The sequence below is a fragment of the Cuculus canorus genome, chromosome 1 (assembly GCF_017976375.1).
Source record: "Cuculus canorus isolate bCucCan1 chromosome 1, bCucCan1.pri, whole genome shotgun sequence".
Taxonomy (NCBI): domain Eukaryota; kingdom Metazoa; phylum Chordata; class Aves; order Cuculiformes; family Cuculidae; genus Cuculus; species Cuculus canorus.
Window position 1 is genome coordinate 32352122 of NC_071401.1, and position 26010 is coordinate 32378131.

The following is a 26010-nucleotide window of genomic DNA, read 5'->3' on the forward strand; positions in this document are numbered from 1 at the left end:
GATAGTAACACTGTGTTCAAAAGCCTTTCATTGGAAAAGCCACATCACTAAACACAGTTGAGACCTATGACCTTGGCAGAGAAACCTCTTAAAATGTTTTGAGCCTCCTTGTCAGATGCATTTGGATTTGATAGCCAACACTAGTCTAAGGCATAGAGTTGCATAAAATTTGCTCTCCTGGGCATTTAATAAATACAGCACAAATGATGCTTACAATTCTTTTTCTACTTGCATGGTTGGAAAAAAACTTTCTGCTTAGGACAATTGAAGTTAAATTCTTTGGTGGTCATTTAAAAAAATTGAACTATACAAAGACAATTGATCAGTTGTCCTGTACTGAGGTAATTTGAGGAGTGCCATAGGAAAGCTGCGTTACAAACAACATTTTCCCTGCCTAAAAGCAGCTCCCATTTCTAAGTATACACAGCGTAGACATTTAGAGCGACCTGAAGAGATCCTGTTCCATAGCCCATCGTAACGCATTGCATATAGCAAGGCTGAAAGTTGTGAAGACAGTGTATCCTACAATCGGGAAAGCAAAGGAAGTTCTTCCACATACTATGTTCTTGAATCAACCAGGAAGATTAACTACATAGCCTACCGTAACATCGATATATTCGAAGGCTGCCACACATTAAAATAAGAGTGTAGCTTATGGAGAAACAAAGAGAAAAAGAAATGCAGCTTGTGAAGACTTGACAGATGCCATCTGAACATTATTAAAGGGCTCAACATCAAGTGCATTAAAAAAGTAGTTTTTCCATTATTTGCATATGCTTTTCATGCATCTGCATGAAAATCATATCACTTGTCAAAGGGATTTTGGTTTGTTTTTCACAGCATGTATGTCCCCTAATGGGACATGGCCTTTCGCTTTCCTTTGCTATCACAATAAGCAATTACGTCCAGAGTGGTACCTGTTGAACCTACAGCAGCAAACGCATGTAGTACTATTATATTATTGACTATAAATGAAGTCTGATTTTCTGCTTTTGGATTGTTTTTTTTTTTTTTTTGCAACAAAACAATGAGGGGAATAAATTTTAATTTCCAAGGGACAATTCCCATCTACTTTCCACGGCAAGATTCCCATCATACCCATGAGAAAGGGAAGGCAAAACCAGGATGCAGTACTTGATATTGGCCCCTTTAAATAGCAAAAATAAGCTTTGGAAAAAGACAGATGAAACCTTACTCTGCTGCCTATGAGGAAACCTTAAATAGATAGTAAGATAATCTTTAACCTGTAAGAAATATCAAAGCTACTTGATCAAGTAAAAGTCGAGTGTTCCTCGTGCCACAATGACACGTTGTTAGGAACAGCAAGGAGACAGCGATTCTGTGCAAGTTTTCTGGCAGGTGCTGCAATACCATCTCATCTCAAACATTCAAGTAGGTTTTTGTAGATATATGCAAATTATTTTTCTACTAGATTAATACTCTTTGTGAAAAATTAAACAGGAAATTCAATTATGAAGCTATGTTTTGTTTAAGTAAACTAAATAACCTTAATAAAGTCTGTTCTAATTCTAAACAAAGATGGTTTCGACTTTTTATCGTGTTTACGCTCATGGATGACTGTCTTGCATGTGATTCATTTTTTGCACATATAGTGTAAAACCTTAGTTTGTCTTTTGAATTTTTGTGATCTATTGATGTAGGAGTACTGACAAGAAAAAACTGATGCTTTTGTAAAGCAACGCATATGGAGACATTTTTAAATTAATAGTTAATTAGTAATGAGTAAAAGCTTACCCCACAAAAATCAAGTCAGCTGCTACATTTTAGAACCGTTCTTACATATGGTAAATAGAATGAATTTTCCTGTAAAAAATTTACATTAAGCTTTCAGCCTGCTTTTTGAACCCTAGAATAAATAAAACCGTAAGTGCCTATAAGTTTAAATATGCTACAGATGTTTAACTGAATAACTACATTAAAATGCACCATGAGAAAATTCTTTATCAATTTCCATGCAGGAAGCCAACTGATATTTTTGTGAGGTACTGGTCTTTCAAAAATACTCATAAGTTAGTTACCTGATATACCTTCTGTACACGGTATATTTGAAAATGTAACTGTACAGTGTTTCAATCATATATAATGCATATAATCTGCTGAATATGGCACAAATGCTAAGGTTCCACACCCACACATCCTTTGCCGTAGAACACAATTTAGGCATAACACAACACTGAAGAATAGAAAAGTGCCTGAAATTGGGAAAAAAAAGAAGACACTCAAGTAGTAATAAATTAAATCTCATTCAAACCGATATAAAAGCTGTTCAAGTGTTTAAAGTATCAGATGTGTCATGCAACAGAACAACTGACGATTCAGGCAGGCACACCATGCATTATAGTTTGCATTCATGGTATCGCAAGGTATCTATCTCTCCCCACCGCCGTGGCCAGTGAGTGCTGGGGACCTGCAGCACTGCTAGGCTCACGGGTTAAACCTCCACAACTTCTCGGTCTCCTGCTCAGGAGGTTTTACAAAGCTATGCCTTGGAAGGATAACTGCACAATCTCATGCTGTGCAACGGTATCTTGCTGCAGCGTAAAGAGAGGCATACTGAGCTGCATGTAAGCAAAGCGATCATTTCTCGATTATGTTTTCCAGGCAGTGCAGTTCATAAACCAATCCATCTACCAACATGTGCTTATCTGAACTGGCCAAGTTTGCACACCAAGAAAAAGTCTTCACAGAACATATCACCTTTTCCCTTTTTTTTTTTTTTGGCACAAATCATTTTGTACTCTTGCAGCAAGCTCTTCACCATACAAGAACTCAGAGATATTAGCCTGTACAACACACCAGTGCTTATTCTTCCACAGAGTAAACTACAAAGACAGCTAAGTGCCTGCAACAGCTTTGCTTCTCCAGCAACTTTCCCTTCTCTCTCCAGGGAGAGCACCAGCATAATTACACTTCAGACAAAGGGGTGTTCTTGCCAAGCTCTTTAATTCCCTGGAGAATTCGCTTCATATGACCCACTTTCGTTATCCCCAGGTCCTACAGAAATTGAAAAACAGAAAAAAAGGAAAAAAAAAAAAAGAAAAATAAAAAGGTTTATTTACAAAAAGGGAAAAAAATCCCAACTCACCAATTATTATCTAACCATGCAAAAGATGTCTAGAAATGTGCTCACTGCAATCAACATTAACCAGAAAAGATTCTATGGCACTAGTAAGTGTTCACCTAACAAAAAAAATTGCTTAAAGCATACAATGAATCCCTCTCTGTCTTACAGACAGAAAAGTACTTACCTGCAGTAATTACAACCCAAGGCACTGCAATATCTGTCAACAACAGCTTTTGCTTCATTTCAAAGTACAAAACCCTTTCAGAATGCCTGGTAAAAAAAGAACAATCTCCCCCTCCTCTCTAATACAGCAATCAAATGCTTGGTAGGATGTGATGGATCAGAGCTTCTGTCCAGCAATGTCACTTGATTTGAGGCCCTGTGATGTCTGTTTTAATCAAAAAACACTCACATCCCATTTCACTCAAGGGGAAAGTGGATTTAATGGCTACAGGCATGTAGGACAACTTCCCTTCAGAGAGCAATAGAAAAGGTAAGCATTTGGTTTTTTGTTTGAAAAAGGTCATGTCTCCTAACAAGGATCTTCTCAATTAGAGAGCTGGAAGAAAAATTCTCAGAAACATGATGGTCACATCCCAAAGGAAAATGTAAAAAGCACAAGCATAAATCTCCTTGTAGCCACCACTAAAGCAACCACAGTAGCCAAGTTGTTTTTTAATATTGGTGTCTGGGACCCATCTACGTATGCCTGACAACAGACAATAATTTTTTGCAGCAAACCTCTTCCAGCATTGATAAGAGCTCTAGCAGCATCCTTTTTTTTTTGATTTTGACAAGTCCAGTGGTCAGAGGAGCAGAATGGGATGCCAGCTGTGCTAATGAACCCCAACTGTGCTAATAAATTCCATCTCGGTTTGGTGGAAATCTGCTTCCTTTACCTATAACATCCAGCTTTGGGAAACTCTTTAAAATCCTGATGTTGGTGATGTAGAGCAAGTGGCAGATTCAAACCTTAGTTATTTGTATAATAGAATAAAACTTATGTAAATAGATTGTAATTAAATAAAAACATCTTAGTGAAGTTTCACTAGTCTTCTGAACCAGAAATCCATTCATTTTAATAGGAAGATTTTCCATTACAAAGGCATTAAAATGAAGGGAGTATAATTAAGCAGCTTGAAATGATTATTCTCATACAGAGTGAAAAATGAAAACAAATAAAATTCCCTATACATGCTCTACCCAAAGGCTGCATCCACCTTTCTACACTCACAGAAACCTCAAGAAAACTGCGCTTTTTATTACTTAAAAGTATTAGAATGTAATTCATTTTGCATTTCTCCAAAGCAAGAAAGGAGTAGTAAGATAGGCATGAATTCAGCATTTTATTGTAAAGGTAGGACAGCACAGATTAAACAGGTGGATTAATTTTCAGAGTCAAGATTGAATTCTAGTTATGTTAGAGATGAAAAACGCCCCGGTTGTTTCTTCAGTAGAAAACTGTCAGCACTATAAGTACATGACTATCTTTTACAGTACTTTGGCACAAATGTGTCACTATTAAAAGACTTCAAGATATGTTCACAGAAGTCCTCAAATAAAGTATTGTTCATAAATCTATCTGAAAAAATCTTCTGATTTTCCACATAAATTTATAAATATTTTATCAACACATTATCAAGTCTTATAAAAAATGTTTAAGTTAAGAGAATTGTTGCATGTAGTAGTTGTTAAACTCATCCCACAATGACAGTAACATTTGGAGAGTATTTTCTTGTTTATGCTAAACGTAATTTTCCAATGAATCATTAATGCACACAACTATTGAAACTACTGAAATAGCCTAGCTGCTATGGGGAGGAAATTCTACACAAAGAAAAATCCATAAGGATCTTTCCCAAACCACAAGAAGCCACACAAGTGGTAAAGGTTAAACTTTCAAATTCTTCAGAACAAACGTTTTTGATGAGTAGAACTTCTGTTGGATAAGCTACATAGAGAGATGCTGCTGACTTCAATGAACAGAGGAAAGAATCTTCTTATAAAATTCCCAGAAAACTCAGCCACTTTTCTCCACCTTTACAAAGTATCATCAATGACACCTATGTTTCAGAGGCAAGAGATTTCAGTTTTATATCCTTTTGAGTTGAAGTTGCTGTAATGTATAACAGAACAGAAAGCCTTAAGAGCCTTGCCACATTTTTGGGGACCCTTTTGATAAATTCTGCCATGCTTTCAGGAAAAAAAACAACCGACAAAATAACCTCTGAATTTTTATGCTGTGTAATACTTTCATTTGAAGGAAATTAAGATTTATATACTCCTAACACTAGACACTATCTTGCATTCTCAGTTTACTAGTGATGCAGGAAAGCTTGCAGAAATTCTGCAAAATGGATCTGCTACAGCAGCATAACATGCATCATTCATAAAAGAAAGATCCCCAAAGATGTCTGCATTTTTGTGCACGTCTGAGTTTTATCATGCTTTATATTAACTGTCCCTATTGAATTTATATCTAATTAAGAAAAAAATCAATTGACTAAAATACGGTTTTGAAGACAAGATTCTAGTAGGAGTTTGTGGAAGAAAATAGCCCTTCTGTTTTTCCAGCTACAGCCTTAAAACTACAGGATCACTTCTCTTTCTGTTTTCCCTAATTGCTCTGCCATCTCTAGCCCTTCAGCAGGGAAGGCTCAAAAAAATTCAAAAAGGAAAAAAAAAAAAAGGGTTGGGCAAGGAAAATGCTGATGAAAATTCTTGCATGAACTTTCAGGAGTTCTTTGTCTGCTTTGTATTATGCTGATTGCCTGTCTGCTTAGCCAAGAACCCATTTCTTCCAGGTCTGCCTCCCAGATTTTGCCCAAATTTACCACCAGAGTAATAGTACCAAACAATTATACAAACACTTCCTAATTTAACACCACCCGGATGAGAAACCTACCCCTGCTCACATTCCCAGCATCAAAAGCCACTTAGCATGCCTAAGTCTAACAAACGTCACAGAACATTGCTCATGCACGAAACTTTTCAAAACATGCTACTGCACAAGACAGAGATGAAATTCTGCAGCTCTCAGCCCAGACTTCAGCTTGACTGGCACTGGTCTTCAAGCTGAAAGGAGGCATGGAAAACCTTCCTCCAAGGAAACCCTTGGAGCTCTAAGGAGACCTCATCCTTGTCCTACCAAGCGCGTTGCAGTTCTGATTATTACTAGAGTTGCGTGCATAGGAACGTGGCTACCAGTGCTAAGAATGCCAGCATTTCTTTCACAAAAATCAGAGACTAGTTTTCAATGAGTTTACTTGTAAAGTACGGTTAAAAAGAAAAAAAAGATCACGACAAGCTTTCTTCCCACAGTTTCATACAGCATAGCTCACAATTCACTGTCCAGCCTTTCCTCAAGCGAAAGAAAATCACACGAACGTAGAAATCTAAGACTTCTCCAAACAAAATCAGACATAGGAGGCAGGAGAAAGGGTATTACTGCACGGGCTGGGTGGAAAGAGGTATCTGGTTCCTCTGGTAGGTAGGCAAGTGTTCTTCACTTGCCAGTTGTCACACAGAGCTAACTGTGAATGGGATCCACAAGCTACGCATAAATATAATTGGACATGTCCAGTCCTTCAGTCAACTTATCTATTTCAGTGATACGTGCAAAGAAAGGCAGTTTCATTAAATCCTTTTTCATATCACTTTTTATCTCTGCTTTTGACCACAGAAAGAAAAATGGACCCAAAGAACTCAATTAAAACAGGTAACAATTTTTCCAGCTTTAGACATGAGAGATAATAGAGGTAAAAAGAAGCATGGTCAGCAGGTCAAGGGAGGGGATACTCCCCCTCTACTCTGCTCTTGTGAGACCCCACCCAGAGTACTGGGTCCAGTTCTGGAATCCCCAACATAAGAAGGATATGGAAGAATGGGTCTGGAGGAGGGCCACAAAGATGATCAGAGGAATGGAGCACTTCTGCTATAAGGACAGGCTCAGAGAGTCGGGGTTGTTCAGCTTGGAGAAGGCTCCAGGGAGAACGTAAATCAGCCTTCCAGTACCTGAAGGTGTCTGACAAGAAAACTAGGGAGGCACTTTTTAGAAGGGCATGTAGTGCTAGGACAAGGGGGAATGGCTTTAAATTTGAAGGGGAAAAGAGTTAGATTAAACATTAGGAAGAAATTCTTCAGGATGACGGTGGTGAGGCACTGGTGCAGGTTGCACAGGGAAGTTGTGGATGCCCCTTTCCTGGAACTGTTTAAGGCCAGGTTGGATGGGGCCTTGAGCAGCCTGGTCTGGCGGGAGGTGTCCTTGTCCATGGCAGGGGGTTGGAACTACGTGATCTTTAAGGTCTCTTCCAACCCAAACCATTCTATGATTCCATGATAAACCTATTGCACAAAACATTGCTTGTGAATCAATGGAGAGCCCATTTAGCTTGGCAGGAAGCACAAGCCTTGCGTTGGAGGAGAGGCTGTAGATAGGTCACAGCTTGCAAGAGCACTGAAGATTCATCTGTGCACCTCAACAGCCAAAGGCAGTAAAAATTAACAGGGCAGCTTCTGATACATTCCTGATTTCCTAGGTACCACATTACACATCTTGACATCAATTCAGGTCACTGGTCAGAAAACCATAGGGTCCCTGCACCATCCTTACTTGGTTCCCTGCAGAGATCATGCCTTGGGTGTAAAGAATAGGACAAGTGCTAAACTCTGCTATTTAAATTCAGGGTTGCTATCTAGAGCACAAGATGTGCCTGGACCAAATGCCCGGCCTACCTTACAGACAGTGCTGCTCAGGAAGCTCTCAGCTCTGCTAACGAGCAGATGTGGCAATTCCAGTGCAAAGCTTCTGTTAGCACAGAATACACCCTAGGTCCTTTGTGCAGAGCAACTCCTCACCCAGCTATGCAATTTAGAACTTCTATATGTTCTTCCAGGCAGCACCAGATAGAGGGAACCGTAAAAGTCTGTCTCTCTGTAGGCTGTAAAATAAGCTTTTAGATGTTTCAGGAGGTAAGCCTTTGTAGTAGGTTTTTATTTATGACGAATCTGCACAAGCCTTAGCAACAGGGATAGCAGGTTGATGATTACCCTGCTGCAGATATTTACTTGGTTTAAGTGCCAGTTGTCTGGGCGCGTGGTCAAACTGGTACCCAACAGAAACAAGGCATGGCCAGAAGCCACGTTTAGCACTGATCTTACCTGCTATTATTTATTCCAACAAATTTGACAACTTGGGTGTTTTTTCAAATTAAGATTTCTTAACATTTTAGCAAAACTATTATCATGTGATGCTGAGTTTTCCAGTTAAGTTTTAAACTTGTCAGTGCTCATTCAGAATAGGGGCTTGTAACATCCATCACTGCAGCACTCTGGTGGGTTGCTTGCACAGTACTCTATTTCTAAATTTTTGCAGGGAGGGCCTATCCTGAAACTGTTCCTCCATTCCATTCTGCAAGAAAGGAGTTTAATTTCCAGGGAAAGCTTAGGTGATATAATATCTAAGGGTAAAACAATAGACAACAGCTAAATATATCTCAAACACAGCTATCTTCAGCAGCTGCATTCTACTGCAAGAGTCACACAGTTAAGCACTGTCTTACAATGGCATTTCTTACAAATGGATTTCATGCTATGTAAGAATCTTCCCCCAAAAATGGCACATTGATATGGAAGTATTGCCTCTATCTGGAGGCTACCGCACTATGGCTCGAGCAATGACTTGCACTCTAAATGTAAATGTTTGCAATTTATACAAAATCTTATTTCCTCTCCTATGTGCTAAAAGCAGTTGCAAAACACATTATCAAGAACTCATTACAACTGAGTTCCCGGAAAAAGTAACGTAATGAATCCCCAAAGATATAGCCTCTATTACAGAAATGGATGCACTTAAGTCATTCTTGAAAAAGACCAGCAAGCTCAAATAACAGCCTCAGAAATGCAAGGTAACATTTCTCCCTGCAAAACTTATCAATCTCAGAGGAACAAAGTTTTACAATATTGGAGACAAAAGAAAGTGCTCTTTTTTAAATAGATACAGCTAAAATCTATACAGCAGAGGTTGGTCAGGGACAAGAAAAGCTATTGCAAAGGTCTATTTTGACACAACAATGCCACGTTAAGTCCAATGTCTCAATCTATTAAGCTGCTTATCTCTCTCACAGCCACAATATCCAACATTTATACAATAAATCACCTGAAGCAGGTCACCTGCTCATAGCTGCTGACCTTCCAGTAGACAGATTCAAAATTATTACCACCACCTTCAACTGATCCATACTGATCCTATTTGATGGAAACTGTGAACTCTTGAAGATAACGTTATATTACATTGATGTCAGTAAGATATCAAATGTGCTTCTCCTATGCCTTCTGACATAAACTATAAAGCTATCATTCTACATAAACTGCAAAAAAAGGAAATTTAGGATAACACAGATATTTTTGGTTGGGAATACCAAGTCAGCACTTCAGAAATTCAGGCCAAAGGACAGTACGTATTAGTTTATTTCATATTTGCATAGTGTAAGCCAAGCTACAAGCACATAACAAGTGCAGGGAAAGAAGAAAAGTTGGTTGCTGTTTTGTCAAAGAAAATGGTCAATAGCAGAAAAGTAGCACAAAGGAAATACCTTAAGATCTCGCCTTTCCAGATGTAAAAGCTCAGAGCCTCGGATGTCATGGCTGATGAAGATTTCTTTGTACTCTCCCAAACTGAGCAGATCCAGCCAAGCAGCAACTTCATCTGTGCCCCATTTTTGAACTACCAAAGTTAAGAGCAAAACCCCCTTAATTTCTACATGCTCAAATGCATCACAAGCAAAGGTTAGGCCAAAGAGAGTGGAAAACAGAGTAGAATTGCCGTGCTAGCAAAGGGAAAGGTTAGAGGTGTCATTTCCACAAAAACTGACAATTTCCTTTTTACATGCAGGTTACAGGTTAGCAGTTAACATGAGAAAGTATCTAAACAAAGTTGGGGTTCTTTGCTTTGCAGCCATGCTTTCAGCTTTACTCCAGTTTCTTCAGTAAAGCCTTTATAACCTCATGTCCCTAAAAATTCACATTAAACAATCTTAGGATCAGTGACGCAAAGTCTAATGTTGTTCTGCTTTATATCATTAATTTATTAGTAGTCATCCAGGGAGAGGAGAAGCCTTCAAAAACTAATTAACATGTAAAATATCAACCATACCTCAAAACCAGCAATGGCAGCAAGCAAGTCCAGTTTTAATTAACGTTTTCTAGTATTCTTAATTAATACAACAAGTATTCTTTAAGCTATAGTGTTACATAAGCCATTAATAAGCTCTCTGCATAACATTGTTCTCTAAGGTTAGTTGCCCACATTAGTCCTAATAAGACCACATTTATTGAAAAATAGATTGTTATGCTACTTATTGCTATAATTTTGCAACTTCATTCAATGCTGATGAGTTTTACAGTGAAGTCAAATCCAAAGTCTAATCTGAAATCTCATTAACAGCTGACGTTTCATAAATAACTGCAAGATTTTGCCGATTGTGACCAACTGCCCATTGAAAAGAAAAAGATGCAGAAACAGTTTTAGGACCATATCATTAACAATTAACTCCTGTACATAATCTTAAGGATTTAAGTTCACAAATGAGAGTGGGAAGAGAGGAGAGTGGAGTTTGTTCAATAAGTTCTAATAAAAAAATCAGTATTGACTATCATCGCTTTTTTGTTTGGTTTTGCCTCACTTGCTGAACTTCAAACCCATCTGAAATTTAACTGGTTAATTAAACCAGTGTGACAAAAGCTATTGTGCACCTTCTGTTATTCAAATGGAACCACCAGCAAAGACACAAATCCTGTTGCACGATAAAACTATCTAAATATTTTCACAGTAGTACTTTGATTCACTTGGAAGTCTTGGGGTCCTGCTAAATGGTTTCTAAATGCATTGAAAGAAATCTTTATCCTAATGAAGATGCCACTTAGCTCACTTGCTTTTCATTTTGACTTTACTCTTAGGTAGAGTGCATCATGTCAGCTTTTACCAAAAAAAATCATAAAATCACATATTCCCCAAGTGCTACTATTTTTCTTGTAATTTCAAAACACATACCAGGCTGAGGGCTGGTCTTATGCTTCTGAACTTTTTCTTTTTTAAACTTTGGCACTATGCGAAACACTGTACTTCTGTTGTTTCTTTTAGCATAATCCAAAGGAGGATCCTGCATGAAAGAAGAGACGTAGGTACCTTTAGCTACAGAAAACAAGTTAAATTTTATGCTCGAGACAGTATTTCATAGTTAATCTCAAAAACTAAGACCAAATTTTGCTTCCGTAAAGAATAATGTCAGGATTTAACTCCATACTTGTATCATTTATTAAATAACCACTCAAAACCTTAACATACACAAAAAGGAACAAAAAAAGCTCTAAGCTTAGAATCTTGTTCAGAGCAGACAACAAGGATCCAGCATCACTATTAAAATCACCTCTTCAGATCATGAGGAATTCTAACATACTCTTCCCTATCAAAAGAAAATTAAGTTCAATTAGAAACCAGAAATATTAAAATCAAACTCACCTCATCATCATTTGGTTGAAAAACATAATAAAGCCAAGGTATCTCAGCAAGTTTTCTCAGCTCTATTTCCACACTGTGCAGAGCATCAGAGAGCAGCTCTTCATGGGGAGCTTCTAACTGCTGTTTATGAACAGGCCAGAAAGACAGTATGGTTAGTTCTGTTAACATTGAATTCTAGATATGTTGTTAACACACAGGAACAGGTAACTACTTCATGGGGAGCGGAAACCAATGGTGAAAATAATCTTACCAAATTAGATTTTCCTTCAGAAATGGGTCAGACCACCCTGACACTACATTTAGTGTGGTCCAACCATGACTAGAAAGAGCTGAGACTTTTGGTGCAGACCAGCTGGACCCAGCTGTCCATCACTGTCATCATTCACCACACTCCTGAGTCTCCATAAAGCAAAAGTTCTCTGGTAACACAAATACTAGAACACACTAGAAATGCAAACTACCAGCACAAGGGAGATAAAACCTGACCAGAAGAACAAGAGCCTGGAAAATCTTTGTATAAAAAATGGTGTAAAAAAGTTGAATAGATGGTAGTAAGCCCAAGCTATTATTTGCAAAGGTCTTCTTATAATAGATGGATCTTAGCAAAGATGCCTTATTCCCACAGGTCTTCAGTGGTGATACAAGATCTGCACTACCCCTTCTAAATAACTGAGATATGGATAGCTACTACTGCTGGCTGACAGTGGGAAGAATGGGGATCAGTCATGGAAGTGGAACATGACTGCAGCTCCAGACAGGAGACAAAACCGCAAAGACATCAATGAACACCAAACAGGAAAAGAAACTAGTAGCAGTGTAAAAAGCTTGGGACTTGCTGACTGTCCTGGTTTTGGCTGACGTAGTCGCTGGTGTAGTGCTGTTGTTTGTATCTAGATTGAGAATAATGTTGATAACACACTGATGTTTCGGTTGTTGCTAAGCAGCGCTTACACCAAGTCAAGGACTTTCCAGCTTCTCACACTGCCCTGCCATCAAGGAGACTGGGAGCGCACAAGAATGTGTGAGGGGCCACAGCCAGGACAGCTGACCCAAACTGGCCACAGCATCCATACCAGATGATATTACACTTGGCATATAAACTGGAGGGAATTGGCTGGGATGTGGCAGCAGCTGCTCAGGTACTTGGCTGGGCACTGGTTGGTGGGTGGTTGTGGATGCACAATTACATTGTGCATCACTTGTTTTATATATTCTTTTCTTATTATTATTATTATTATTATTATTATTATTATTATTATCCCTTCCTTTTCTCTCTTATTCAACCATTTTTATCTCAGTCCACAAGTTTTACCTTTTCTTCTCCTGATTCCTTCCCCCATCCCACTGTGGGGGGAGTGAGTAAATGGTTGTGTGGTGTTCAGCTGCCTGCCAGGTTGAACCACAACACTGACCTACAGGAATCTGTCTCTACCAATACTTTGAGAACCCCACCGTTAAGTTTTCCTTAAAACCAAACCATTTTGCAGCTGATGTGTGAGTCAAATCTGTGAAGCAGTGGTAAGGCAGGTGGCTGACCCCGGGCATATTTGTTTTAGGCTTCTCTAGGGTTGCTGAAACACCATTTCAAAGAGTGAATCCTGGAAGGAGTTGCTTGGAATCACTAAATAAACCAATCTGAATATCTGTTTCTCTCTTTGAAGTAAAAGTAATCACAAAGCAGTGAAGAATCTCCTTTTGAAAGGATCTAATTAGGTAATATCCTAGTGAATGCATTTTTTAAATGGAGTTATAAGAGAATCTTTGATATCTAGTTCTGAAAAAAGATATTGACGCTCTTGAGGCTTGGTGATAAATTACAAGCCCCTATTAGTTTATCCCACCTAACAAAAACTTTCCTCTGTTGCTCCAATAATTTGCGTATGTTACCACCTTTCAGGTGACACCATCTTTAGCAAGATACTGCTGTTTAGTAGAGAAATACTGAAAATACAAGCTCCCTCTTGCTATCATGTTCTTTTCTTTTCTAAAGCTCAAATAATTCAGTGTCTATAAGCAGACTCTGATCTTTCTTTTGCCATCCCTTTTCTTTCACTTTGAACAGTTCAGTTAATTTGGAGTGCAGAGGAAGACTTACTGGTCTTTGAACAAGTTACAACTTTTCCTGTGTTTTCATTCTTTAAAACATACTTGTCATCTATTTTATATAAATGAATGAAGCAGAGAGTTCTCTCTTTCTCAACAAGCACTTGTCTTTGCATGATTATCAAAGGAAAGCTTTTTGCTTGGGGACAAAAAACTCTCTCCTCTAATGGTGAGGAGGTGTATGCACTGGCAATATTGCTCCTGAAATAAATCCAATGAAATGAAACATTCTATCATACTTTTCCCTTAATACATTGGAAAATCGTGCTTAGTTCCAGATCAGAAATGCTTTTAAAAGAACAAAACCAGAAACAGTACTTTTAGAAAATATGTAGACAAAACATGATAATTGTATTCCAGTCATAACCATCTGTGAGATTCCACAAATCAGCTTCATTGTCCCAATCTTATCTTTTTCCCATTTACTTTTACCACTAAAAATGGTATTTAAAGCTAATTCACATTTGATGTCACCTAGCTAATACCATTTTATGAACTCTTCGAATCATGTCTTATAGGAGGCAGCAGGAATCGGTCTCCTTGTATATATATTTACATTTTTTTTTGTCTCCTTCAGGAGCCATAACAGAAAAGCTCAAGAGCCCATAAAAGGCAACCAAAGAAAAAGTTTACCAAGTACTACATGCCATGAAGGCATCAATTGACTGTTATCAGGAACTCTGATCACAAAAAAGGGTGAGGGAGAATTGAAGAGGAAATAAAAAAAAAAAAGGAAGCTATTAAAGAAACAAGACCTGTATTTGTCAGAAGAGAAAGGTAATGTGGAGAACACTGTATGACAGCAGCAGCTGATGCATCAAGCAACACCTTACATTTCATCTGTCTCTATTTTAATTGAGCAAGGGACTAATGTACATGTAGCTTCAACACTTAAAAATACATGGCAATAAGGTTAACCAGAGGGCATTGTTATTGTGACTGCGAAATACTGTTCTAAACAAGCACGATGTCAAATGAATGTAGTGGTGTCCTAGTTTTGGGCTGGACATAGGAGGAAGGTTATCTCTGTATCTACCAAACAGTCTTTTTGTTAACAAAATGTCTTTGATGTAGACTCATGAGGACGTTCGCAGAGACCATAATGAGAAGCAAAAATACAACATATGAAAATCAGAAATGGACAAATGAATCAAATTAAACTTTGGAATCTGAACAAGAGATGGGTTCGACAACACAATAAGATCACAACTGGCTACAGAAAAGGTAATGTTTCAACTGAAAGGTTTCCATAACGTTATTTCCAGACTGCCTTGATAAATTACACTAGCCTTAGTATTACACCACCAAGTTAAACCTTTTCTTCTAATTGTTCTTCCTAACCTATTTTAAGCTGCAAACAATTTCTCCATTTTGATTCCCCATTCAATTTGAAATACAGGGGATATAGCAACTCAAAAAAGTTTTCTGGGACAAAAACATCTAATGAATAACTTTCCCTTCTAAAAACTAATAAAATAGATCATATGAGCCTAATCTTTGACTATTTCCAGACTCTAAATGGTTATTAGCCTTTAGATCGTATTAACTTTCGGTTTCTGTAGAATACACTCACACCATTTATCACTTGTGTAAAAAGGTAGGAGACCCTGCACCAGTAAGTTTCATACACTAACTCCGCTAAATGAAAACTTTCCTGCTGGTATCCATTTTTAATTATAACAAACAGAAAGTTAGTAATGAATATGCTTTTGAATGCAAAGAAAATGTAACTGTTCCTGAGTATCTTAATGCATAACTGGACCAGCACAGAAAAACTGATACTTTTCTCCTCTTCACGTGACATACAGAAATTTTCTGTTTATATATTCAGGTACAACAATTCTTGAGGATTCTTCATCATTTTAGGCACAGAAACACCAGCCAAAGAAGATGATGCAAAGTCTTCAAGTACTATCAGATGTCTACCGAACACCTATTAGTTAAATGTTATAAAATAACCTGACAGGTATCATAACAAAGGTCAGATTTACTTGCCCAAATCAGGTCTGTAGAAGTTGAACATATGAGTCTAAACAGCTCCCAGCCCAGGTTCTCTTTAAGCTCTGAAGATGGCCACACAGTAGAATTCTAGAAGTTCTCTTAAATGTTAAACCTCCAGAAGATGATTTATCTTTTTCTAAGATAAGCCTCCAAGACAGCGGAGTGTGAATCAACCTCAACAGAGGTATTTATTTCTCTCTACTGACTATTAAAAAGACATGCCCAAGCAATGACCTTTTACATATCTGAAGTGAGGTAAGATGGATGCCAGCCTAGGACAAGAATTCGTAACTCATCGTGATCCAAACCACAAATGCAGTGTAATATCCTCCAACTGGCCTTTCAGAGCTTCTTGTAGCATGTCATAAATCCTGCACTGATTTAAAAAATCAGGAAAGAGCAAATCACAGATAATCCAAATGAGGGAATAAAACCATGTATTTTGTGATCTTACCAAAGGAACTCTTCCTACTAGCAGAGACTCAGTTTCATTATGTAGTGCCTTCACGTTGACAGCTATCTCCATGGCAGTGTTTCTGGTAAGGCTCTGGGGAATAAGAAGCATAAAAATTATTTGACATGATACAAGTCAGACTGAGAATAAGTACTTTGAGCTTACAGATCTTAAGCATCTTCTCCTAGGAGAAATACATCAATTTAGCTCTACACTGATGTCTTCAGCACTGAGAATAGAAATAAACAATGTAGTATCTATTTACTATCTTTTTCCCAACTTCATTCAATGTGACCCTACACAATCCTGAGGATCAACAAGCGACCCGCCACCTGTTGAGATGAATCCATGATTTTTATGGATGACAATGGCTAGCAGAAATGTTGTGGGCTAGCCACATTTTAAGAAGTAAAGTTGAACTAATGTATTTACCATACATAAATGGAAATCGGATATAGACAGGCTCTACCTAATTAATCTATTTTTGTGTCCAATCAGTACATCAGTACATAACCTCACTTGATTTAATAAGCACTACTGTATCACTTCAGGTTGAGCACCCCTGGCTGTGGACCTCTGCTGCAGATGGAGTGAATTCTTGATTGCTTCCAAAAGGCAACTGATATACTCTCACCATGCCCTTGATCCGAAGTCCCTATCTCCCTTTTGAGTACTAACTCCTGCCTGCAACAACATCCAGAAGATCTGCTTTTTAGGCATTGTTAATGCCCCTTCCTAATGACCAATGTTCACAAAAGAGAATCTGAGCTGGGGAGGACACCGATGAATGCAGAAACTGCATCTTCTGCCTTCTTAGGTATCTATCTCACATCAGGAGGGAACTCTTCTCTTTAATACTCTTCTATAAAAAGACATTTCCATCGCTGGTATTATTAATAAATTTCAGTATCACTGAGCATGATCTCTACCAAATTCATCAGCTAAGGGGTGTTTCCCTATGTATGTGAAGGGCTGAGACTCCCTGCTGCTATACAGAGCAGCACCTTCAGAATAAGAAGTAACTTTCCCTTTACCCTAGAAAAAGTGGCAAAAAAGGTGAGAAGATACAGCATCCATTCAACTGTTAAGCTATTTCATTTAAATCTGAACACGTGTATGTGTATTTAGAAGTCGTGCTTATCAAAATCTTCAGGAATTATCATCCGAGGTGCTTTAGTACGGAGACAAGGAGTACAACACAGCTCCCACGTCACAAGCTCATGCACACAGGTATTAGAGCTTATTTGCTTATACGTAAATCTCTGTCCTTCCTTTACCTCAGGAAACCTTGGGTTGGCTTTATTTAATGCATGTGAACATGCATTAACAGCATGAGCAAGCTCCTGCTCCAAGAGGCCATGTATTTTTGCTGCTTCACAGATCCTACAAAAATATAAAAAGAGAAAAATATTTCTTATCTCCTTTAAAGAATAATTAAGAGTGCACATCATCAGATGAGAAAACATAAAAAGATACGCTTCACAAAACACTTCTAAAAATACAGCCCTTTACTACAAAAGTTGAAATATGAGTATCTCTTCAAGCAATAGAGCACCTCATCTAATATCCAGAGCACAGATTACTTATTCTCCTGAGACGTATTTATTTGTCTTGGAACACAAATACTATGCAAAAATTGTACCAAAAATGTTTTGGCTATTAATTCAAATAAACTATAGAAGAAAATTCTAGCACATTAAAATAACTTATTGAAGTTACCTTCAAAACCATCACATGTATTTAACAAGGCATGTCTTTCAGATGTGACACTAAAACTTGCTGCAGGTTATGGGAGGTCCAGCCATAATTACAACCTCAGAACCGCCTCTAGAACAATAAAGTTTTTAAGCTGTCTTGGCTAAACTTCACTTTGGGTAATTTCTAAACTAAATTATTCTTCTATGTGTCCTTAAGTCACCAGTACAGTATAAAAAGAATAGGTAGTCTTTCAATTCCTTTCTTATATCATCGGTGCAAGTCAACATATATTAAAAGAAATTATTTTGAAGCTTAAGAGAGTTTGTCATCATGATGAACTGAATAGCAGCTTTATAAAATGTTCTGATTTTTTCAAAAGTGATTTTCTTTTTTAAAAAAAAAGGCTTTCTTTCCTGTGAAAATTGAAGTGTCTCCTTTATTAAAATAGCTGCATCTCAGAAAGAAAGTGGTTATTGTAAGTAAGTAAGGCTGTGGGATCAGTTTTTATACCATCTGCTCACTATCTCTCAACATATATAAATTACTGAAATGTCCAGGGGCACAGAGATGAGGATTTTGAGCATTAGGAATTAATCATAAAGCTGCAATGACAATGAATGAATGGATGAATGCAAAAATGTATGAGGATTTTATCTGGTAATTTGGGCTCCTTGAATGCTGGTACGTTAACTGTTTACTTGCACAGTCATATTTTTAAGAACACAAAATATTTTTAAGAAAACTTTTCAGGTTTACTGAAAAGTGCTTATCTTTTTTAAAAATGTAAGTAACAAAGCCTTAAGCAGAAAGGTGGTCAGGGGAATTTAAGTAGAAAGAAGTTAGGGGAATTTAAGGACAGATGGATATAGCCACACTGTTGGCTTCAAAGGTTTCTTCTTTTTTTCAATAAATATATTTTTGCTTTTGCATAAAACAAAAAGTTTCCATCAAAAGCCTCTCTGCAAAGAAGCTTTCCACTTTTCCATTTGCACTGCCTTTTCAGGAAGTCTTTTTTCACAAGAAAAGAAACCCATAAACATACAAAAATAAAATTACAGAAATACATAAGAAAAACATACATAAAAAAAGTTGGCCTTAAAATTAAATTAAATTAAATTCAATTAAATGTTAAAAATAAAATAACTGATAGAGTGTCAACTCAATATTAAACAAAATACTGGGAAAATATACACTTCTAAGTCTAGGTAAGCATTTGCATGATTAATTCAGTCTTGATGCCTGGGTTGCCAGTTCAAACATTAATTTTACTGTACCTAGTAATAAGTTCTTCTGCAGCTTGTGAGCACAGCTGGATCTGTGCAACTTCTTCTTCTGTAGCCAGCTCAACAGCCTGCTGAGGGTACAAGGGAGATCGAATGACAGGTTTACAGGAATCATACTTCTGTTTGTCTTCCCAAGACTTCAGGGTGTTTTCAAAGGCCTAATCAAAATGAATCACACATTCAGTTCACAGCATTTGGAGTATTCTTACTTATTTTAAAATTGAGGTTTATATTTTATATAAATTTTAATTTATATAAAAGTTTAGTTAAAATTAATTTAACAACTTCATAATTTAGTTTTAATTTTATATAAATAATACAAGCTGCATAAATAATAAAATTACATTTTTTAAAACTTAAGTCTAAAGAACAAGTCATTTTCAAAATCTCACTCTCTATCCCCTCCCCATTATCTTCACTAAGCATCTACAAAAACGAGAACACGAAAAAAGTGATAATACAAGCATTTTGTGTAGAATAGCAAGATCCAAATCCAAAACTAATACAGTATTCAAACCTAAAAAGTAACAAGTTTACTAAGTTCAAATGCCATTAACTCCACCCTGTTCATCAACCAATTAGTGGACAGAGAACTGAGGGGCAGTTACACCTTTCACTCAGTAATCCTACACAAGTGGATTCTCCAGTGGCTTTCTGACTAGATTGTGCTTGTGTCTGAGACTGGGAGAAAGGGAGAAAGGGAGGATTAGTAGGACAGAAAGGAGAGAAACCTACAGAAAGTTGTTCTGAAAAATGGTCAGTACAGAACTTCGCTATTTATGCAACTGTGGGAAAACTTCCAGAATGTGACTATGTATAATACACCTAGAAGAGAAGGAGAAGGCAAAGGGGAGGCAAAGAGGAAAGGGAAAAGGGGAGGCAAGGGAGAAAAAGGGGAGAGGAGAAGGGAGAAGAGGAGAAGGGAAAAGGGGAGAGGAGAAGGGGAAGAAGGTAAGGGAGAAAGGGAAGGAAGAACATATAACATTGACTGTTCTGACTATATATTAATAGGAATATAGGAATAGCACTAATAAAACTGAATCTAACAAAGACCTGTGTCACTTACAGAAAAGAATAATTCTCTACTCAGCTTATAATAGAAATTATATAACCGTGAGTTATTATGTAAGTTATATAAACAGCTATAAAACATTTTTTTGTAAGCACTGTTTTGTTCATGTTAAAACTGAATCAAATTAACTCAGAAACCAATGTTAGCAACAGTATCTCATCACACACTTTCAGTAACATACTCTGTCTCGTGTTAGCATCTGAGCTCTGTTTTTATGTATAATCTTAATAACTCCAGGGGGCTGGATCCACGCCTCTCCATCAACTTGTACTGGGACCCCTTCATCACCAAGTATGGTGATCTTTACTGAACGACACTGGAAAAGAACAAACATGTTATTTTACAGAGCAATAAATACCAAGGAAACTGACAGGCCACCTGAAATATGTTGATTACTAGGAGCTGTGGCTTCCCTCAAGGACTGTCTCAAGCATGAAGCACTTTTATACTTAATTCATCATTGAAGACAATTTGTTACCCCTTGGAATTAAAACAATGTCAGAGCTTTATTAATGTATAGAGTGGTGGTCATCAAGAGCACCACTACGTGCCAGCATCCAAACTGCTGCCAACCACGGTGCGCGCTTTCAAGTAACAAACCTGAGCTATCCTGTGGTGCTGAAGTTTGATGACTCTTGAAACTGCCATCTGCATGCTGCCAAATACTGCAACAACTTCTAAGATTTTATCATCGAACGATGGTGCCCCAAATATCTGAAAGGAGAAGAAAATATTCTAGGTTTGACAGTAAATCAAGTGCCTAGATTGCATGTTCAATGAAACACAGACGCATTTACAAGTTCATTTTCAACATTTAAATGTTGTAACTTATTTACTGTAGAATGACTTTCATAAGTCATAGGAGACACCATAGAGAGTAGGCAAATATTTTAAAATAGCAATGCTAATAGCATTTCAAACATTTGAATGACGAGGCGTATCCTTATATATGAAGGATGATGTGTTTCAACATGCACATCTTTTTCAAGGCAAGATGAAAGACCAATTCAAATCTCTGCTTGATTAATGTACTCAATATCTAAGAGGTTCTTGAAGTTAGGGGGAGTAATGGTGTCTTTTTTTTCTCAAACTGCTTGTCTTCTTGTATTATGAATTGTTTAGAAACCAACATGTGAGTCCATGCTTGGCTTTGTTACACACAGCTTTCATACTGAAGAGGATGTTGTTTGCACTGTACGCAATTATCCACTGCATATATGAAAACTGGTTTTCTATGGAATAGATATCTTGATTTCCAGCCAAGATGTTGAATTTCCATGAGTTTCTACATAGCACACAATGTCTCATGTATGCCGTTGCCAGCTGGTGCCATCCAGGGGAATTCAGCCACACCACAGGACAATTCTTAAGTTGGTGTTCAATCGGGTCTGGCAGGGGATACCGTACTAAGGTCACTTGGACCTTGACCATTTCATCTTGATATGCAACAGGGAGCAATGAGGGAGAGACGTTACCAGGAGAGATCACTACAGTAAGAGTTTAAAGGGTAGAGAGATCACCATCCTGAGTGCCACTCAGACTACCTCAGTTGGCACCGTGGGCAGAGTAAGCTGCATCAGTGACACCTGAGAGAAGATTTCCTGGAGGCGAAGAATAAGATGGTGCAGATCTGGGACCATGTAATCCAGATAGTGTCTGCATCAATATCTCAGCGAAGGATAGGATGGGGAAGAGGGTGAAGTCCCTGCTGCCTACCAAGCTAGTGGGAGCCTTCACCCACTGCAGTGAGCACTGGCTTTAGCCGCGAGGCTAAGGACGGTTTCTCAAGGAAAGAGCTGCACAGCACAGTTGCCATAGTTGAGCGCCCCATCCAGTTGGCAACTGCCCTCAGAGTACCCCAGGATTACCCAGACAGGTCTTGGGCAGATCAGTGTCAAAGGATAAAAATGTAATCTTACTGGGTGTAGACTGTTGAAGCAAAAGATTTTTCTATCTGAATTTTTCCGTTTACCATGGGTGTGTGAACATCTTCAAAAGTGCAAAGACAGTGATTCTCTTATTCCAAGGTAAAAAAAGTATGGAAAGTGCTTGATCCAGCTTTAACAAGTATAACTGACATCTACATGGCAAGTTCAGCAGAGGTTAAGAAAAAGTAGCAGTTTCAAAATATCCTTTATTTTGCACTACCATCTTACCAAAAGGATGAGCAAACCACAACGTCATTTTCTGTGTGCATCCACCAGTAAAACACATCTGTACTGAAAACCAACAGGTTTTTTTTTTGTTTGTTTTTGGTTTTTTTTAAATAAAGCCAAGCAAATCTCTGTGGATCAATGTTCAAGAAACAATTCCCTCCTTTCCTGTTCCAGGTCGAGTTTTCAGCCTGTACCACATAACCACATGCCTAAACCAGCCCAGCTCAACTTGCTCAGCATTTAGCTGTCCTGCTTGGCTCACTGATAACATCTCAGGAATAGTCACATTTTTCTTCTGTTCACATCAGCAGACCCAGCAGCACTTCAGATCACCATCACCACGTCTGATGATGAGTCACTCAATACACACTAAAGCTGTGAATTATGCTCCTAACTCTGTCCGGAACAAACACGGCACTTTGCTGGCACTATCACCAGAAGACTAAGAACATCAGCAAAACTGCTCCAAGACACACATATTTGCTGTATAGTAGTATGACAACTAGGACTGATCTTCTCTCTCAGTAAGGCCACTCAGGGAGAAAAATAAACTCCTGAACAGGAGCTGAAGAGACATTCGAGATGCTTTCGAGCTATGAATTGGAGTATAAAAAAACTTTAGATACCCATAGCCAAATATAAACTGCCATTCTCTGACACACACAAAAAATAAGAGCAGGATATTGAAACATGTTTAAATATTTTTTTGTGAATTTTACATATATGTAAGCAAAATAAGCAAAGGATAATAACTCACAAAAGAACAAAATAATTTTGGCAAAAGTCCAGGATCACCTATGTTAAAAATCACAAGTTTATTTGCAACTACAGTCTTAGGTGATTCAGACCTCACATTATATCAGGACATGCAGAATTAGGATAATCTACTAGTAATTACTGTTGTTGCACTGTGTATGAAGTGAAAGGCAGCAGTAAGATGGCTGCAAGCTGTAAGACTCTTAGGTATTGGTATAGTATAATGTTTCTTAGGAAAACAATATATGTGAGAAAGAAGGGAAAAATGATACCTTGAAATATTTTAAAAGCTCATTGAAAAGAATATTTGAACTGTCACAGCCACCACTAAATTTACAGTTACTAAATGCATCAGTCCTCATTTTCTGAATCACTATCCCTTAAAGCTTTTTGAAGAACGAGAGGAAAATTCACACAAACTGTGAGTGATTATCCTTGCCCACCTTGTTTATTGTCAAAATATAGCAAAACACGAGAAATTCATGCTTTCAGAAATCTTATTTACAGAACTTGGTAAAGCAGCATTTAGAGAAACTGTCTCTGTTAATTAAACTAATTTCTAAAAATACTATCTTACAGAGCCATTTTTTAAAGAAACATTAAGCCTTATTACAAACATTTTGGACATATTTTCAATAAAAAGTTCAAACACAAGACAATACAGTTTAAACTCAAACAACCTCCCTGAATACGAGTCGCTGACTACACACTACTACTATTAAAGTTACATGAGAAGAGCAGTTCATAGTACTTATTGCTGGTTTCATGCATGTTACTTGTCTTTAATGTTACTCACATCATCTTCTTTGGTTCCACCCCAGAAATTAGTCCCACCAGCATAGCTGGGAATGTTTAGCACAGCTATGCCCTGCAGACTTGGAAGGGGGATGTACTGCCCGTCACACTGTAATGGATAAAAGCTCATTCAGTATATAAATAATGCAAAAAAAGTAAAGAGCTATTTTTAACACACAAAGTTTCAGAGCTGGCATGGGAGACAGTCATCAACAGGTTCGACACAAGCCTATTCCATCCATGCTGTGAAGCAGCTCTAATGCAAATTTCTTCCCAATTTTTGTAGAGCTGAAAAAACACTAGCATATATAGAAGAGGAGTTCCATAACTCTTCAAAGAAACATTTTCATAATTTCACATTTTGTTGAGTCCATTAAGCAGGGGGAAAAAAAAATAAAAACCAAGAATATTTCTGGCAAAGCCACAAACATGTAGTTAAATATAAGTACTGTTAGCACTTTTATAATTGCCTGCCTTCTTGTAAAAATAACTCCCTCTCCACCTAAAAGCACTAAAGCAAATCTAAGACTGACCCCACGGTTGTTAGCCTGGCCGTGTTTAGGAGCTGTTGGTTTTGCAGGTAAGAGGTCACTTTTATAACCAAACATTTGGTCCTTCTTTCTCACCAAGTCTTTATCACCTAAAACCCATAAGCAACTCTCAAGTTCTACTCAACGTGATCATGGGATGACATAGGTCAACCTCACCCTACTCATGGCCAAGACTAAATTTACAGATTTCAGTGAAATCACCCTTGATTGACAGCATCAGGTGAGCCAAATGATCTCAAACCATTCAACTGGGAGTCAGGAGTGCAGTCCTGTTGCATTGTCACAAGTGTGGATTTGAAGCAAGTTGGAAATATAAACTCATAAATCCTGGATTCAAGTGTTACTTTGGGGATCATGAATTTCGACATAAAGTTACCTTTAAAGAAGATTGCTAGATTACCACAAGTTACCACAGAAGGATCTAAAAATTATACAAATTAAATAGAAACCCTCAGGAAATAAGGACAAAATCCACAGCAATTTCATCAGGAGAAAGAAGTTCAAAATTATTTCTAGAATGTGCTTACTGCTCTATTTTTGTGATTTAATCTCATCAACAAGTCAGAATTTAACATTTTAATCAAAATGTGACAGTGTCTAAAATATGCTGTAACATTAATAGATGCTGCACAGCCATTAGTAGTATAGTAGAGGTCTGCCTCCAATTCCTGAAACTGGTATTTTTACTTTTCCAATGCCATGCACCTCATCACACATTTTTGCATAAGGATAATATTATGCAAGGCAATACTAAATATGAAATTTCTACTTGCTGGTTTACTTCCAGAAATATTCAAAAATAATCATAGAAAGGTCAAATTTGAATGTCTTATTGAATCTTACTTGAATCTTATTCAAAAGGTCCTTAAATTAGAATTCTATCTGCAGCACGCATAATGTTCTTTCCTGTCATTATATTTGCGAACTACTGCATAATTCCTTGATAATTACTCAATCCTTAGATAACAGCAATCTGCTGCTAGCAGGCAAAATCCTCCTAAACCTCAGAGGAGTGAGAAAGACTTTCAGTAACTTATTCTTTCAACTTAAAAAGATATCTTCATATTAATATCACAAACTTCCATATGAAATAGTAAAAAGAGAAATTATGCATGTTCTCTGTCAAAACCCAGCCTTGATATTCTTTGGATGAAAATAACTGTAACAATCCCACAGCCTTTGATAATAATTTATATCTCCTTTAAGTTCCCAGCATCATGAAGAGATCTTAGATGACAAAAAATACGCACTTAGATACTTTATACTTCATTTGTTGTTGTTGTGGTAATACCTTCCTTCTTCTGTGTGATTGTCTCAAACAACTATTAGAGAAAGTCTCTGGTGTAGCTGGACATCTTGTGATACGCATTCAGAATCTTCCTCGTTCTGTCAGAAATGTTGATCTAAGATCACCTCTGTGCCCTCTCTGCCTATGTAGTCAAGCTTTCAGATAGTTTAAAATTAATCTGAAGGCTTAAGACTCCTTATCTCTTTTTGTTTGTTTAGCGTATATCCATTTCTGTTACTGTGCCTAAAAT

General features: G+C 37.5%; 1 protein-coding gene across 5 annotated transcripts in view; it reads right to left on the minus strand.

Annotated features, from left to right (window-relative positions):
* Positions 1 to 956: 956 nt before the first annotated feature.
* The window catches only part of DGKH (diacylglycerol kinase eta), a 158523-nt gene continuing 133469 nt past the window's right edge, over positions 957 to 26010 (minus strand). For 3 of the 5 annotated variants that reach the window (XM_054071534.1, XM_054071562.1, XM_054071553.1), the window contains 10 exons: positions 23923 to 24030; positions 20815 to 20928; positions 20396 to 20530; positions 19134 to 19300; positions 17439 to 17544; positions 16162 to 16254; positions 11604 to 11723; positions 11136 to 11244; positions 9679 to 9809; positions 957 to 3015 (listed from right to left, as the gene is read on the minus strand). In XM_054071534.1, coding sequence (XP_053927509.1) covers positions 2926 to 3015; positions 9679 to 9809; positions 11136 to 11244; positions 11604 to 11723; positions 16162 to 16254; positions 17439 to 17544; positions 19134 to 19300; positions 20396 to 20530; positions 20815 to 20928; positions 23923 to 24030 — 1173 coding nt within the window. In that variant the 3' untranslated portion in view covers positions 957 to 2925. The remainder of the gene's footprint in view (positions 3016 to 9678; positions 9810 to 11135; positions 11245 to 11603; positions 11724 to 16161; positions 16255 to 17438; positions 17545 to 19133; positions 19301 to 20395; positions 20531 to 20814; positions 20929 to 23922; positions 24031 to 26010) is intronic. The other 2 variants (XM_054071544.1, XM_009557774.2) reach the window with 1 other exon arrangement.